At 36.7% G+C, this 18,250-nt stretch overlaps 1 protein-coding gene across 2 annotated transcripts in view; it reads left to right on the forward strand.

The window, feature by feature from the left end:
• The first annotated feature begins 1,263 nt into the window (after positions 1-1,263).
• The window catches only part of LOC149290128 (unconventional myosin-XVIIIb-like), a 45,014-nt gene continuing 28,027 nt past the window's right edge, over positions 1,264-18,250 (forward strand). Inside the window, exons 1-15 of one of the 2 annotated variants that reach the window (XM_089489997.1) lie at positions 1,264-1,459; positions 3,408-3,526; positions 4,524-4,681; positions 5,994-7,304; positions 7,596-7,653; positions 7,747-7,859; positions 9,125-9,301; positions 10,468-10,666; positions 11,672-11,814; positions 12,368-12,468; positions 12,945-13,008; positions 13,549-13,693; positions 17,208-17,390; positions 17,481-17,571; positions 17,990-18,182. In XM_089489997.1, the coding sequence (XP_089346123.1) occupies positions 3,490-3,526; positions 4,524-4,681; positions 5,994-7,304; positions 7,596-7,653; positions 7,747-7,859; positions 9,125-9,301; positions 10,468-10,666; positions 11,672-11,814; positions 12,368-12,468; positions 12,945-13,008; positions 13,549-13,693; positions 17,208-17,390; positions 17,481-17,571; positions 17,990-18,182 (2,973 nt within the window). In that variant the 5' untranslated portion in view covers positions 1,264-1,459; positions 3,408-3,489. The remainder of the gene's footprint in view (positions 1,460-3,407; positions 3,527-4,523; positions 4,682-5,993; positions 7,305-7,595; positions 7,654-7,746; positions 7,860-9,124; positions 9,302-10,467; positions 10,667-11,671; positions 11,815-12,367; positions 12,469-12,944; positions 13,009-13,548; positions 13,694-17,207; positions 17,391-17,480; positions 17,572-17,989; positions 18,183-18,250) is intronic. The other variant, XM_089489998.1, reaches the window with a different exon arrangement.

An 18,250-nucleotide genomic window follows, 5' to 3' on the forward strand; every position in this document is an offset into this window, starting at 1 on the left:
TATTTGGTTTATTTTATTGTTTAGTTCTTTTATTTATTTTATTATTTTCAATTGAATTATTTTATTTTATTATGATATTTTATTTCTATAGAGCTGTAAACGTACGCAGCACTGTACATTCAAATAATAAATAAATACATTATTGTTTTAAATTATTAATTTATATATTTTATTTATTTTTTCATCCATTTGTTTATTTAATTTATTATTTTTAATTTAATTTGTTCTTTATTTTATCCTTTAGTTATTTTATTATTTATTTTATTATTTCAATTGGATTGAATTGAATTATTTTATATTATTATTATTATACAAATAACAAATAGATAAATTATTATTTTAAATTATTAATTTTTATTTTATTATATGTTTTTATTTTACATTATTATTTGGTGCCATATTGTGGCGAAATGGAGGCGTCGCGCCTCCCGCTTTTTTAAAGTTCCGGTATTAATGCAGATCGATTACTATTTGATTGCCTCAAATCAATGCTGTGGATTTCTGGGTATTGTAGTTTTGTGAGACATTTGTTCCATTAGAGTGGTTCCCCCTCTCTCTATCTTCGTAAAGCCGTTAATCAAAGCGCCTTTTCTGCGTCCGGCGTTGACCTCGACACTTTTGGGGCTATTTCGGGAACATGAGCTCAAGGTGTGAATCATCCGGGATTAAAGAGGTGAACGAAGAGGACAGGAATTTGATTATTGGTGGGTTTGCAATATATATATGTATGTATATATATGTTATATGTGTTTTTGCAAATGTCTTGCGTCTCTGTGTGTGTAAAATGTGTCTTTGCAAATATGTTTATATATATATATATATATATATATATATATATACACACACACACACACATATATATATACACTCTATGTATATACACACACATATATATGTAGCTTGTGTGTCTTTGCAAACATGTGTCTGCATATAGATATAGATATAGTATGTGTGTCTTTGCTTTTATATATATATAGATATATATATTTCATGTCAAACCGAGGGTCTTCTACAATTGATTATAATGTTGTCTCAGATAGATAGATAGATTATGTGTATCTTTGCAAGTGTACGTATACACATTTTGTATATATATATATATATATATATATACAAAATGTGTATACGTACACTTGCAAAGATACACATAATCTATCTATCTATCTGAGACAACATTATATATATATATATTGTGTGTCCAGCCTTGCCTTTGCACCTGTCTCTCTGGCCGTTTGACCGTCCGGCCGTCCCTCCCTCCCTCGGCCCCTGGCCTTGTCAATCAAACAACCCTCCCGAAATACGTTATTTTTAGCCCTGGTCTCTGGTCCAGCTGCCCTTTGCGCCGTTGCGGACGCCGTTCCTCAGATTAGTAGCCGCCGCCGCCACCGTTCCTCGCTTTCGGAAGACCCCCCAAAAAAGGAAGAGACCCTCATTTTGGGGCAACTAATTACAGACAAAGGTAACCCTAATTTTAATAATCCATTGATCGGATTGGGATTAAGTCAGATTACATGGGATTGTGCAGACGACCGCCAAAATACGAGACTATTTGGCTATTTATGGGGGGAGTTGGGAACGTTGGGATTTAATCATATTAAAGCCATATATATATATATGGTTAATTGCATATTAATTTATTATAATATTGTAATACTATATCATTTTATGATTAATAAGAGTGGGGCCTTAGGGGCATTTTTATTATATATATATATATATATATATACACACACACACACACACACACACACATATATATATATATATAAACATTATTTATTTATTGGAAGATTTTTATTATATATTTATATATTTTTTATTTGTTTGTTTCTCATAAGACATTTATTATCCATTTTTATTATATATTTATATTTATATCATTTATTTATTATAGATTTTTATTATCTATTTTATTATTTATTTGTTTGTTTATCATAAGACATTCATTATACATTTTTATTATATATCTATATTTATATTATATTATTTATTATTTTGCATGTCATTCATTATAAAAAATTTTATTTATACTTTTATTATATTATTTATTATAAGATTTTTATTATATATTTATAATTTTATTATATATTTTATTATTTATTTTTTATCATGACATTAATTATACATTTTAATTATATATTTATATTTTTATTATTTTATTTATTAATTATAAGATTATTATATATTTATTTTTTATTGTATGATTTATTTATTAGATTTTTATTATATATTTTAACATATTTTTACTATTTATTTATTTGTTTATCATGACATTCATTATATATTTATATTATGTATATTTTTATATATATTTTTATTATTTTATTTTTTATATTTATATTATTTATTATTTATTTGTTTATCATAAGACAATAAATATTATAAATACTGTAAATAACACAAATATATAATAAAATATAAATAAATCATATAATCAAAATATAATATAATAAAATATATAATAAAATATAAATAAAGATAATAAATAAATAAAATAATAAATTCACTGTCATGAATCATATAACAAGTAATACATATATATATAATATATATATAAATCATATAATAAAAATATAAATATATAATAAAATATTGTAATAAATAATTTTATTATATATTTTTATTATAGATTTATTATAGTTATGATTCATGACAGTGAATTTATTATTTTATTTATTTATTATATTTATTATATTTATATTTTTATTATATTTATTCTATTTTATTATGTATATTTATATTTTTATTATATATTTTTATTATATTTTCTTATATATGTATTTTTATTATATATTTATTGTAATATTTTATTATATATATATTTATTTATATGATTTATTATGATATTTTGTTATATATATATTGTTATATATTTATATTTTTATTATATAATTTATTTATTATAATATTTTATTATATAACCCCCAAATCTAAAGATGTTCAATTAAATATAATGGAGAGTAAAATAGTGAATTGAACTATTTGCAGTACTGTCCCTTTAAGAAGGACAGGAAGGCCAGGATGCATTCCTGGAATGCCTTTTCCTTATCTCCCTTTTCTGAGATAAGGCCAAGCCTTGCTAAACTGCGAATATCTTGGAACTGCGACATACTTGGAAAACATTACCTTTCATTTTAATAGACTGCAAACCTCTTTATCCTTAGATGGAGTTAGATGGAGTTGCTGTGTGCGTGTATATATATATATATATATATATATCCCAGTTTGGACTTGAGAGCCAAGAGTGTGACGCTGGGCAAAAAAGGCCAATGCGATTATCAATAGAAATACAGTGCTAGGTAGAAAATAATGAAATGCATGGATATAGGAGCACTTTAATTTGGGTTCTGGGTTGGGTTTGGGATGCGTCTGATTATATTTCTCTTTGCGGCCTTCCGCGTTTCTAGCCCGTAAAGCACCGCCATTTGCTTTTCCTGCCTGCAGAGTGCACATTTAACCTCTTCAGCCTGTTGATTCCTCACCACCATCATGGCCATCTCCTCACGGCTGGCGCTCTGGGAGCAAAAGGAAAGGTTTTGGGTCCACGGCACACGGCGCACACTTGCATGATGCACTTGCATTACACAAAATGCACTAAGCACGGTGCATGATGCATTATGATGCATAATGCGCAATGCATCAAGTATGACACATGACACATGAAGCACAATGCATGAAGCATGATGATTCATTATGTACTGCACATTATACATAATGCACAAAGCAACACGCACGATGCATGAAGTACGCTGCATGGCACATGACACATAATGCACAAAGCATGATGCGTAAGGTGCATAATTGTGATGCATGGCACATAATGCACTATACATGGCGCATGGAGGACAATGCATGGTACATAATGCAGGATGCAAAACGCATAAAGCATTGTGCATGGTGTATTAAGTTTGATACAATGCATGGTTCATGATGCACGATATGCAATAAACAATGCATGGGGGTGTGGTGCATGATGCGCAATGCATGATTAAATACCCTTGCAATGCAGCCCAAGGGCATGGAAATAATATTATCCCATCCTTAGTCTCAAACGGCCTATAAAGCAATGATTTGTTTTTTGCAACGGATGGTGGCTTCTAAAAAAAATTAGCATGCGCTTGTTTTGCAAATCAAATCAAATTTGAAATTTGAAGTTTGAAATTTATTTTTTTCAAAAATTAAAAATTAAATATTAAATTTGAAATTTGAAATTGAAAATTAAATTTTAAAATTTAAATTTGAATGAAAAATTAAAATTAAAATTTTATTTAAATTTAAATTTGATATTGAAAATTTTAATTTTAATTTTCAAATTTAAATTAAAAAATTAAAATTAAAATATAAATTAAAATTAATAAAATTAAAATTAAAAATGTATAAAATTAATAATATTAAAATCGAATTGAAAGATGGTATAATTGCACCATTTTCAAAGCGATAGCGAGTTTGCAAAATCCCATGAATATTTCTTTCGGCTGCAACAAATTTTAATTTAATTTAATTTTTTGTTTTGCATTAAATACAGATCCGGGAAGAGGACCAGACACCGCTTCCGACTTCGCCGCCACCCGTTTTTTCGGTAATCCCCGGCGGTTTCATCAAACAACTTGTGCGCGAAACGGAGAAGGAGTCCAAGGAGGCGAAATTGAAAGGAAAAATCCCTTTAAATTCCAAGGAAGACGTAAGTGCAAAGAACCGAATGTATAAAAATAGTTGCATCAAAAGGGTGTTTGCAAAAGTTTGGTCGATCGGCAAAAAATAAATTGCAAAACACAGGAAATGAATTGCGAAGAGGATGCAAGGCGCAATGCGTGGAAATAGCGTTTGCTGCACCAAAAACGTATAGTTTCTGAAAAAAATATTTTATGTTATTTATTATTTATTTTATTTTTATTTTATTTATTTATATTTATTTTATTTCATGATTTATTTTATTATTTATTTATTTATTTTTCATTATTATCTATTTAATTATTTATTTCATTATTTTTATGTCATTATTTTATTTCATTATTTTATTTTTATTTATTTATTTATTTATTTCATTATTTCATTATTTTTTTATTTCATTTTGATTTATTTTTTTATTTATTTCATTATTTCATTATTTTTATTTTATTTTTGTTACATATTTATTATTTATTATTATTTCATTTCATTTTTATTTATTTATTTATTTATTTATTTATTTATTTATATTATTTTATTATTTTATTTTTATTTATTTCCTGAACCAAAAATGCTATTTCTCTGTAGAAACAATTATTTTCTGCACGTAAAAATAAAATGCATAGGAAAAAGTAAATTCAGTGCAAAAATTTGCTGTTTTGATTTCTGCAAAGAAATATTATTTTCTATATAGGAAATAATAATAATAATAATAATAATAATAATAATAATAATAATAATAATATTGTTATTATATTAATATAATATGTATTATATTTTAATACTGTATTATATTATTATACAAATATTACTATATAATATTATTAGTATAATAATAATATTATATTAATATTTATATAATAGTATAATAATATTAGTATTATTATACTAATAATATTATACTAATATTATTATATAGAGAAATAGCCATTTTTGTTTGGGAAATAAATAAGAATAATATTATAATATTTATTATAATAATACTTTGATAATAATATTATTTATAATGATATAATACAATATTAATATAATATAATACATAATAAGTATATGTGAATTTATATAATAATATAATAATTTTAACATTAATATTTCTTTACAGAAAATATTATTTTTGAGCAGAAATAGGATATTCTGCGCATAAAATGCTATTTATTTTCTGCAGAAAAATAAGATATTCTACATAGAAAATGCTGTTTATTTTCTAAATAGAAATAGAATATTCTGCACAGAAAATGCTGCAAAACCATAAGATATACAAATTAAATTTATTATTATTATTATTATTATTATTATTATTATTATTTTATCATTTTATTTTTCAGCCCCCAGGAAAGCAGGACGATGGATCCGCACAGCAACTGTGCGCTATAAAAGACACCACGAACATTTTGGAAGTAGGTGCAAACATGGTGCAAGGAAAGCTGAACGGCGAGAAACACGGCGGCGACGGTCTCACGGAGATTCCCGAGCGGAAACCCTTGCCTTTCAAAAGGTCCGTCCCGAAAAGCGGGGCCAAACAGACATCCGATGCGGCTCCCAAATCGGGAGAGAAGTCGCCATCCAATTCGTCCCATCTCCCAAAATGTCCCACGCCAGAGGAAACCAAAAGCGTTGGTGTCAAAGATCCCGGGACAGGTGCAGAACCGGCGAAAAAGGGCCATTCACTTTGGAGCAAACGTTTAGAAAGCCTTGGGAAGGAGAATGTGAAAACAAGGACGAAGGAGGAGTCCCTAGGAAGGATGGGAATTCGGGCGAAAGGGATGAATAAAGGGGAAAATAAGGAAAAAATAGGGGATATTGGGAAAAGGATGGGAGAAACCAAGGAGGAAACAGGGAAGAAAGTGGGGGAAAACAAAGAAAAAATGAGCGAGAGTGGGGGAAAAACGGGAGAAAATGAAAAAACGAGAGATACCGGGAGGAAAATGGGAGAAAACAAAGAAAAAATGAGCGAGAGTGGGGGAAAAACGGGAGAAAATGAAAAAACGAGAGATACCGGGAGGAAAATGGGAGAAAATGAGGAAAAAACAAGAGATATCAGGAGGAAAATAGGAGAAAATAAGGAAAATACAGGAGATATCGGGAGGAAAATGGGAGAAAATAAGGAGAAAACTGGACTGATAGGTAAAAAACTAGGAGAAAGCAATGATAAACTGAGAGAAACTGGGGAAAAACTGGGAGATATTAAGGAGAAAATGAGAAATATCGGGGGGGGGAAGGGAGAAATTAAGGATAAAACAAGAGATATCGGGGATAAAACGAGAGAAAGTAAGGATAAAATGGGAGCAATTGGGGATAACACGAGAGAAACTAAGGATAAAACGGGAGGAATCGGGGATAAAACGAGAGAAACTAAGGATAAAACGGGAGGAATCAGGGATAAAACAAGAAAAGCTAAGGATAAAACGGGAGATATCAGGGTGAAAACGGAAGAAAGTAAGGAAATATGGGGAGAAAACGGGATGAAAATGAAAGATAAAATGAGAGAAACTGGAGGAAAACCAGTAGAGGAAGAAGGGAAAGAAGAAAGGAAGGAAGCGGAGGAAACGAAGGAAAAAATGGAGCGAACCGAGAAAACGTCAGACGGAGAAAAGAAAAACGATATTGGAGAAAGCACCAATTCTTCTTCAGAGAAGGCGAGTTTGCTCGAAATGCATTAGTTTTCACTTACCTTTGCAGTCCACAGACGCGATACGCATGTTCCCTCCTCCATATTTTGCGCCGTAGAATTAACGCAGTTTGGCGCCGTTTTGATTTTTGCTGTTTCGCCATTTTACGTAATCCTCAGATTTATTTTCTGACCTATCGACGCAATTCAATGGCCAACAAAGCGTAGCAGCATCTAGCCCGTAACCCGCCATTTTGCTTGCGATTATATCATAGTGTCTCAGGTGCGAATCTTGCTCTCTTTCCCCCCCCAAAACCAGGACGTTTGGTACGAAACGGAGAAAGTTTGGCTGGTCCGGAAGGACGGATTCGCCTTGGGTAAGATGAACTTTGAGACCCGGGTTCGAGTCGCGCACAGATTTGTGAAACCCGTATTTATCCGTCGCTAAACCGAGCCGTTTTTTCCGACAGCGACGGAGTTAAAACCGGACGTAGGTACTCCGGAGCTTCCTCCTGGGATGGTCCGGGTGCGAATCGAGTCCGACGGATCCGTGTTCGAAGTGGAAGAGGAAGATATCGAGAAGGTTGGTCTCCGTAAATGTGGAAATCGAGCCCTACTAGGGTTATAATCACTTATATTACTGGTACTATGACTACGACTACTACTTTATTATTAATGATATTGCTCGAGCTTATACTATTATACTAACATACTATTATTATATTACACAATAGTAAAACAGTATATAGTATATTATACTATTATATTGTACTAATATACTATTATTATGTTACAATATAATATTGTAATATATTATGGTATTATATAATACTATTATAGCATAATATACTATTTTATATAATATTAGAATATTATAGTATAATATTAAACTATTATATTATATTATTATACTATATACTATTATAATATTAGTATATTATAATAGTATGTTATAGTATAATATTATACTATTATAATATACTAATATTATATTCTATAAAGTACTAATATAATAATAGTATTATATTATTCTGTTACATATTATTCTATTATATAGTATACTATTGAAGAATATTATATTATACAGTGGGCCCTTCTTATACACGGATTTTTTATACATGGATTCAAGCATACACGGTTTGAAAATGTTCCAAAAATGTATAAATTTACATTGATTTTCAATTTTTTATAAGGGACACCATTTTGCTATATCATTATAGTTAATGGGACTTGAGCATACACGGATTTTGTTATACACGGGGGATCTTGGAACCAAACCCCAGCATATAACAAGGGTCCACTGTACTGTTATATGATAATATATTATGCTATTATATAATAATATACTATAATATAATATATTGTTACATTAAATTATATTATACTAATATACAATAATTTATAAATACATACACATTATTATTATTATTCCACAAAAGTATAATATTATTTATTTATCCTTTGAGAACGTCTCCCTAAAAGCTTGAGAGAAGAAGGCCCATGCTAATGAGTGCTGACATCACACGCTTAATTAAGGATTACATCACAGGTGATGTCATGTCCAGCCGGCCTAATCGGAGAAGCAGTGTCCAGCCATGGTTCCTTTTCTCCGTTCTGGAGAGGAGTGACCGGTGGGGTGTCCAGTGGGGTCCTGTTTGGGCCCAGTGTCCAACAATGGTTCCTCTTCTACTTCGTCCTATAGGAGCCCTAGTAGACCATAAGTGTGATGCGGCAGCTAAAAAGGCCAATAAAATCCTAGGTTGTAGCAATAGACGTATAGTGTCTAGATCAAGGGAAGTAATAGTGCCACTCTATTCTAACGTCTTTCCAATCTCCACCTCGTAACAGACCAATCCTTCGAGATTTGACTACGCTGAGGACCTGGCCTCGTTGGTCTGTCTGAACGAGTCCAGTGTCATCAACACCCTCCACCACCGGTTCCGGTCACAGCTGGTTTACACCTTTGCCGGTCCGGACTTGATAGCCATCGCGCCGTATTCTTGCGTGGCCAACGGCTCAAGAAAGGTAGAATGGTTGGGTTGGGGAATGGTTGGGTTGGGTTTTGGAACGGTTGAATGGTTTGGGTTGGATTGGGGAAGGGTTGGCTTGGGTAATGGTTGAGTTGGGCAAGAGTTGGGTTGGGGAAGGGTTGCGTTGAATGGTTGGATTGGGGAATGGTTGGATTGGGTTGAATGTTTGGGTTGGGGAGTGGTTGGGTCGAATGATTGGGTTGGGGAATGGTTGAGTTGGGTTGGGTAGGGTTGAATGGTTGGACTGGGGAAGGGTTGAGTAGGGTTGAATGGTTGGGTTGGGTTGGGTGGAGTTGGGGAGTGGTTGGGTTGAATGGTTGGGTTGGGGGATGGTTGGGTTGAATGGTTGGATTGGGGAATAGTTGGGTTGAATGGTTGGATTGGGGAAGGGTTGAGTAGAGTTGAATGGGTGGATTGGGGAATGGTTGGGTTGGGGAATGGTTGGGTTGGGTTGAATGGTTGGGTTGGGGAGTGATTGGGTTGAATGGTTGAGGAATGGTTGAGTTGGGGAAGGGTTGGGTTGAATGGTTGGGTTGGCTTGAATTGGGTAGTGGTTGGGTTGGGGAATGGTTTGGTTGGGTTGAATGTTTGGGTTGAGTTGGGGAGTGGTTGAGTTGAAGAGCTGGGTTGGGGAATGGTTGGGTAGGGTTGAATGGTTGGATTTGGGAACGGTTGGGTTGAATGGTTGAGTAGGGTTGAATGGTTGGATTGGGGAATGGTGGTTGGGTTGGGGAAGGGTTGGGTTGGGTTGAATGGTTGGGTTGGGTGGAGTTGGGGAGTGTTTGGATCGGGGAATGGTTGGGTTGGGTTGGGTTGAATGGTTGGGTTGGGTTGGGTTGAGTTGGGGAGTGGTTGGGTTGAATGGTTGGGTTGGGTAGGGTTGAATAATTGGCTTGGGTTAGGTTGGGGAAGGGTTGAGTTGGGTTGGGGAACAGTTGGGTTGGCCAACGGTTGAGTTGGGGAATGGGTTTACTCACCAATGGATTAACTCAACATCCAACAGCTAATTCCAGGAGTCTGGTTTGGACTAATGAACTAGGATTGACCCATTGGGTCCATAGGGTTGACCAGTGTGTTGACTTCAGTTGATTCTATGAGTCTAGCTTGGACTAACTATGTAGGATCAATGTCGCTAAACATCCTCCTTGGCTTTGTTCCCAGGCGTTCAAAGGGAAACGGGACGGCATGTCTCCGCACATCTTCTCCATGGCCCAGAGAACCTACTGGACCATGCTGACCCAACGGCAGGACCAGACCATTATGCCCCTGGGAAGGTCAAGTGCAGGGAAGACCACCTGCTGCCAGAACGCCCTCGAATATCTAGTGGAGATGGCAGGCAGTGTGGACAACCGGGTCACAGGTGCTTTGTTGTCCGACATGATGGGGTCAGTGGTGGGGGGCCATCCTGAAGGATATGATGGTCATAGGGACTGACCAAATAGGTTGGACCCATTGAACCCATGCAGTTGACCAATGGGTTGACTCACTATTCAACCACGAGTCTAGTTACGACTGTCCAACTAGGATGGATCTATTGAGTCCATGCGGTTGACCAATGGGTCGACTCACCATTCAACCATGAGTCTACTTATGGCAATCCAACCAGGATGGATCCATTGAATTCATTGGGTTGACCAATGTATTGATCCAACATCCAACAGCTGATTTAACAAGACTAGGAAGGACCCATTGAATCCATGGGGTTGATCAATGTGTTGACCCAATGTTCAACAGCTGATTTAAAAAGACTAGGACGGACCCATTGAATCCATGGGGTTGATCAATGGGTTGACCCAACATCCAACAGCTGATTTAACAAGACTAGGAAGGCCCCATTGAATCCATGGGGTTGATCAATATGTTGACCCAACATCCAATAGCTGATCCCACAAGACTGGGAAGGATCCATTGAATCCATGGGGTTGATCAATGGGTTGACCCAACATCCAACAGTTGATCCCACAAGACTAGGATGGGCCCATTGAATTAATTGGATTGACCAATGCGTTGACCCAATGTTCAACAGCTGATTTAACAAGACTAGGACAGACCCATTGAATCCATGGGATTGACCAATGTGTTGACCTAACATCCAACAGCTGACTCAACAAGACTAGGGTGGACCCATTGAATTCATTGGGTTGATTAATGGGTTGACCCAACGTTCAACAGTTGACTCAACAAGACTAGGATGGACCCATTAAATTCATTGGGTTGATCAATGGGTTGACCCAACATCCAACATAAGACTAGGATGGACCCATTGAGTTGACCAGTCCATTGACTCAACACCCAACGGCCGTTTTCATGGGCCACTTGTCCCTTCCTCGTTCATAACCTTTGCCCTCTTGACCCTGTTTTGCAGTGGAGAAGATCCAGGCCATGTCCACCATCCTCCGAGCCTTCGGGACGGTCTCTGCTGGCCGTAACAGAGCGTCCACCCGCTTCTCCATGGTCATGGCGCTGGACTTCAATGCCTCTGGCCGCATCACAGCTGCCCATCTCCAGGTAAACATATTTTTGGGGGGTCAAGCCTGGGAATATTTTGGTTTGGGGGGAGTTTTTTGGGGTCGCTTGACCTTAGCTGGACAGTAGATGACCACATGGACAATAGATGACCAGATGGACTCAGATCATGGAAGCCACGGCTTCTTCTCTTGACCTTAGCTGGACAGTAGATGACCAGATGGACAGTAGATGACCAGATGGACTCAGATCATGGAAGCCACGGCTTCTCCTCTTGACCTTAGCTGGACAGTAGATGACCAGATGGACTCAGATCATGGAAGCCACGGCTTCTCCTATTGACCTTAGCTGGACAGTAGATGACCAGATGGACTCAGATCATGGAAGCCACGGCTTCTTCTCTTGACCTTAGCTGGACAGTAGATGACCAGATGGACTCAATAATTGAAGCCATGCCTTCTTATATTGACCTTAGCTGGACGGTAGATGACCAGATGGACTCAAATCATGGAAGCCACGGCTTCTCCTCTTGACATTAGCTGGACATTAGATGACCACATGACCACTCCCATAACCAGCTTCCCTTATTTTCCAGACCATGCTCCTGGAGCGGAGCCGCGTTGCGCGACAACCGGACGGCGAGAGCAATTTCAACGTATTCGCCCAAATGTTGGCGGGCCTTGATTTGGATCAGAGGTACGGCGGCCTTGCAAAGAATTCTGGGATAGGAACGTGACTGGAGGAGGGGTACCATAGAGTTGCACCGGAGGACCAGGAAATGCCTAGAGAGGACACCACTCTAGGCATTTCCTGGACTCTATAGAAACATACCATAGAGTTCCACTGGAGGACTTAGAAAATGCCTAGAGAGGACTTTTTGGGGGGAGGGGAACTATTTTGGGTTTTGTTTTGGTTTTTTTGTGATTAAAACTGTAAACAGTTTTATTTTCTGACAGCAGAGGGCGCAATATAACTGGGAATAAAACATATTCATGAATATATTATTTCCGAAATCCGCTCGCCTAATTGTGTCTGATATCAATTAAATTTCCATCACATATATATATATATATATATATATATATGGACATCCTTCTGGCCCTTAGTTTTAATTTAATTTAATTTATTCCTTCCTCCCCTTCTTTCTTTCGTTCCCTCCTTTCACCCGTTAGGACGATCTTACATTTACATCAGACGGCCGAAAACAACAGCTTTGGCATCAAACCGTGTCTGAAGGTAGAATGAATGAATGCATCAATAAAGTGATAGATAGATAGATAGATAGATAGATAGATAGATAGTAAATTGGATGGATGGATATTAGATACACTTGACAGAATAGATAGATAAATAGATCAGCAGAGAAACAGACAGATAAAATTGATGGATGATAACTATGTTGGATGGATGAATAGATGGGATGGATGGATGGATATGTAGCTACACAAGACAAAATGGATAGCTAGATAAATGGATGGATAGATAGATAGATAGATAGATAGATAGATAGATAGATAGATAGAATGGAATGGAGGATAACCAAAATGGATGGATGATAAATATATTAGATGAATAGGTAGATAGATAGATAGATAGATAGATAGATAGATAGATAGGATGGAGGATAAGCAAAATGGATTGATGATAAGTATATTGGATGGATAGATGATTGGATGGATACTCTAAGAAAGGATGGATAGATAGATATGATGGAGGGTGAACAAAATGGATGGATGATAAATACCGCCTTCCTCTCCCTCTCTCCGGACTCTTCAGGCGGAGGAGAAACAGGAGGCGGCGGCCGCGTTCTCCCAGCTGCGGACCGCCATGACGACGCTGGGGATTTCGGCGCACGAACAGGAGGCCGTTTGGAGGGTCCTGGCCGCCATCTTCCACTTGGGCGTGGCGGGGGTTTGCAGAGGTAAATTGGCGCGTCGCGTTAACAGGAAGAACCTCGCGCTGACGAGAAAACTGTGCCGTTTGGGAATGATCTTGCGCAAAACCTGCGTGCGCGGTGCTTCGTAGGGATAACGGTCTACGCCGGGAAATCAATAACCGTTAATATTATTATTATTATTAAAGCTTATTTCGATAGCGCCGTAAATACGGAACAGTTGCGGACAAATAAATTCCATATTTGCCATCACCGCTTTGCGCGACCGTCGGCGCGTTTGCTACGATCGCGACGTTTATCACAGATAGGATCATAATAGCTGTTTACTTTTCAAAACGTTCGTTAAAAAATTATGTGTATTAAGTCCCCGTCGCTAGTCAGATCCTCGTTTTCTTCCTTTTATCTCTTTATTGATGGTGGCGCCGTCAAAAGAAATCAAAGGAAAGGAAGAGATCAAAAGAAATATAGCAATTAATAATGGATCAAAGCAAATCTCTGTTTAATAATAATAATAATAATAATAATAATAGGTTTTATTTATATACCGCCCAATCACTGGGAATCCGAGCAGTTTACAATAGAGGGGATAACAGACAGTTCCCTGCCCACAGGCTTACAATCTAAAGACACGACACAAAAGGAGAAGGGAATGGTGAGGGGGGAGGGAATCAGGTCCAGCATTCTTCTCTCCCTCTGAGGCCTGGACCAAGGCAGATGGACCGGAGGGAGGGCTCTTCTTCTTCAGGCTAGCCCCTGATGGAACTGGGCCAGCCTACTCTCTCCCTCAGAGGCCGAAAGATGACAGTTAGGGAGGGAGGAGCCTCTTTCTTCAGGCTAGCCCCTGATGGTACTGGGCCAGCCTTCTCTCTCCCCCAGAAGCCGTTCCTTATTTATTTTAGTCTTACCCTGAATGCATCAAAGCATTCTATTTGGATTTCTATTTGGATCCGCATGATCCTCCGCATTGTCCTAACGATCAAAAACTCTTCGAATAAAAAACAAATAAATTAAATAATATATAATTCAAAATTAATTAAAAATTAAAAATAATTTTAAAAATTAACCTTAAAAATAATTCAAAAGAATAATATTAAATATTAAATATTAAATAATAATAATAAATATTAATAATAAAAATTAATAATAAAAATTAAAATTAAAAATTAAAGAAATTAAAAAATAAAAATAATCAAAAATTAATAATAATAATAAAAATTTAAAAAATTAAAGACATTAAAAATAAAAAATAATTAAATATAAATAATATTAATTAAAAAATTTAAAAAATTAATAAAATTAAACATAAATAATAATAATAATAATAATAATATTTATATGCTAATTAAATTTATTTATTTGGGAGTATTTATACACAACACTTTATTCCCCCCAAAAGTGTAATTCCAAAATAAAACCCTAGATATTTTATTCTTTTATATTTCCCTTTTAATTTTTCTTGCCCCGATCGCATCAAAGCTCAATGATTTCTATGTGGATCCGTATGATATTCCACTTCATCGTAACGATCGTAAACTCTTCAAATAAAATAAACATCAATAAATACATAAATAAAAATAAATAAATATAAATAAATTAAAAATTAAGAATTAAATTGAAAATTAAAAATTAATTAATTAATTAAAAATTTAAAAATTTAAAAATGAATAAAATAATAAAATTTTAAAAATTAAAAATTAAAAATTATTAATAATAAAAATGTAAAATTAAAAAATTAAATAATAATAATAATAATTAAATAATAATAATAAACTTTCACCGTACTATTTATTTATTTGGGAGTATTTATACACAAATGAATGAATGAATAAATAAATAAAAATAAAAATGTAAAAATTAAAAATATTTATTTTTAATTTAAAAAATAATTAAAATTAGGTAATAATAATAATAATAATAAAAGTTCGCCATACTAATTATATTTATTCATTTGGGATTATTTATAAAGATGCTCCGCTCTTTTGTCGTCCGCTCACATCCCGCTTTTCCTCCGAATGCAATTAAAAACTGCACTTAAAACTTAATTGTCATGTTTATTAAAACCCTTAATAGGGATACTCTAGGTGCTTTCTATTTTAAACAGGGGGGGGTGTGAAATTCGATCCGACGCATTGACCGAGCGAGCGAGCCGAGCCTGGTATTAATAGCCTGCTGACCTCAGGCGGAATCTCTCGCCCTTCCTTACGCAGATGATTCGTTCCCTCCATTCCTTCTCCGCTCTTTCTCTTCTTCGTCCTCGTTCTCCTCTTCCTTCTTTCTTCTTCCTTCTTCCTTTTCTTCCTTTTTCTAATCCTCCCTCATCTTTCTGCTCTTTCTTCTTCTTTCTTCTCCTCCTCCTCCCTCCCTTCTTCTTTCTCTTCTTCACCTTCTTCCTCTTCCTCTTACTTCTTAACTTTCTCTTCCTCCTCTTCCCATTCCTCCTCCTCTTCTTCTTCCTCCTCCTGCCTTCCTTCCTCCTCCTCCTCCTCTTCTTTTTCTCCTTCTTGTCCTCCTTCCTTCCTTCTCTTCCTGCCTCATCCTTCTCTTCCTCCTTCTTCTTCCCTTTTCTTCTCTTCTTTCTCCTCTTCCTTCCTTCTCTTCCTCCTCCTCTTTCCTTTTTCTTCCCTTCTTTCTCCTCCTCCTTCCTCCACTTCCACTCCTCCTCTTCCTCTTTCTTCTTCTCTTCCTCCTCCTCTTTTGCTCCTCCCTCTTTCTCCTCCTCTTATTCCTCCTTTTATAATAAATAATAATATCTACATATAAATATATAATACTGTAATATTTATAACACCATCTTCCTTCTTCTCTCTTCCTCTTTCTTCCCTTTCTCTTCCTCGTCTTCTTCTTCCTTTTTCTTCTCTTCTTCCTCTACTTCCTCCTTATTTTTCTTCTCTTTCTCCTCCTCCTCTTCTCCTCTTTTCTCCTCCTCTTCTCTTTTCCTTCCTCCCTTCTTCCTTTTCCTATTCTTCCTCTTGCACCCCTTCTTCCTCTTCCTCCTCCTCTTTCTCTTCTTCCTTCCTTCCTTCACTTTTTTCTCCCTTCTACTTCCTCTTCTTCCTCTTCTTCCTTTTTCCTCTCTTCATCCTCGTCCTCCTTCTACTCCTTCTCCTTCCTCTTCTTCTCTTCCTCTTCTTCCTCCTCCTCCTCCTCCTCTTCTTCCTCTCTTCATCCTCGTTCTCTTCCTCGTACTCCTCCTCCTTCCTCCGCTTCTTCTTCTCCTCCTTCCCCTCCTTCTCTTCCTCTCCTTCCACCTCTTTTCTCCTCCTTTCCTTCTCCCTTCTTCCTCCTCGTAAATATATATCCGCCGTGCCGAAGTAGAAAGACAGAAAGAGAAATGGATGGAAGGAAAAAAGGAAGACAGAGAAAAGAAGGAGAAAAGAGGGAGAAACAGAAAGGGAAAAGAGAGAAGAGGAGGAGAAAGAAGAAAGGAAAAAAGAAGGAGAAGGAGGAGAAGAGTCCAGTCTTGCATCACTAAATTTGGGGAAGGGTCCGCCGCGTCCTCGTTTTCCTTGACACCTTCTTTGTTCCTTTCTTTCCTCCTCAGTCGGGAGGAAGCAGTTCCTGAGGTTCGACGCGGCGAACGACGCGGCGGAGGCCATGGGTTGTGGATACGAGGAACTGGCTGCCGCCGTCTTCAAGCACCACCTTCGTAGGATCATCGTGCAGGCCGCCGTTGCGTCCTGCCGCCGCCGCTGCCAAGACGAAGAGGAGGAGGACCCCTCCAACGGTAAGACGCCATGTTCGCGTCGTTGCGTCTTGTTCGGAAAGAGTGATAAAAACGTATGCATTTACTCCGTTTATTGCCTTGTTCTCATAGGTCCCAAGATGACTGGTGCGGAGTGCATCGAGGGAATGGCAGCGGGGCTTTATGAGGAGCTGTTCGCGGCCATCGTCTCACTAATCAACAGGTAATTGATAATTAAGTCATTATTAATAGATAAGGATTGCGGTGGAGGAGCTATAAATGCCTAGATAGGTGTCCTCTCTAGGAATCTCTAGTGCAACTCTATGGTCAGCGTCTAAAGTGACCATAGAAGTGCATTGGAGGAGCTACAGATGACTAGAGGAGAGTCCTCTCTAAGAATCTCTAGTGCAAATCTATGGTCAGCATCTAAAGTGACCATAGGAGTGCACTGTCATACCTACAAATGCCTAGGGACGTGTCCTCTCTAGGTATCTCTGGGTCCTCCAAGGCAACTCTATGGTCAGAACTTAAGCCAACCTTGTGGAAGTCGAAGCCGCAAACATGGCGGCCGACGGCTCATTAAGCGATACGTCGAAAACGATCAATCCTCGTCACCTAAGGATCCTTCTAACCCGTCCCAGGTCTTTCGCGTCCAGCCTCCTTTCCATGGCGTCCATCTTGGTGGTCGACGCGCCCGGCTTCTGCAACCCACGCCACGTGAAGAAACAGCGGGCGGCCACCTTCGAGGAGTTCTGCCACAATTACGCGAACGAACGGCTCCAGGATCTGTTCCACCGGAAGACGTTCGTGGCGGCGATGGAGAGGTATTGGGAGGTAAGGCCGGATGCGGGCCGCCACTGCCATGCCACCATACTTGCATTCTGAAAAGAATCCGTGAATTA

This window comes from Sceloporus occidentalis, unplaced genomic scaffold (assembly GCF_023333645.1).
Source record: "Sceloporus occidentalis isolate IW3139 unplaced genomic scaffold, rSceOcc1.0.p SCAF_41, whole genome shotgun sequence".
Classification (NCBI taxonomy): Eukaryota; Metazoa; Chordata; class Lepidosauria; order Squamata; family Phrynosomatidae; genus Sceloporus; species Sceloporus occidentalis.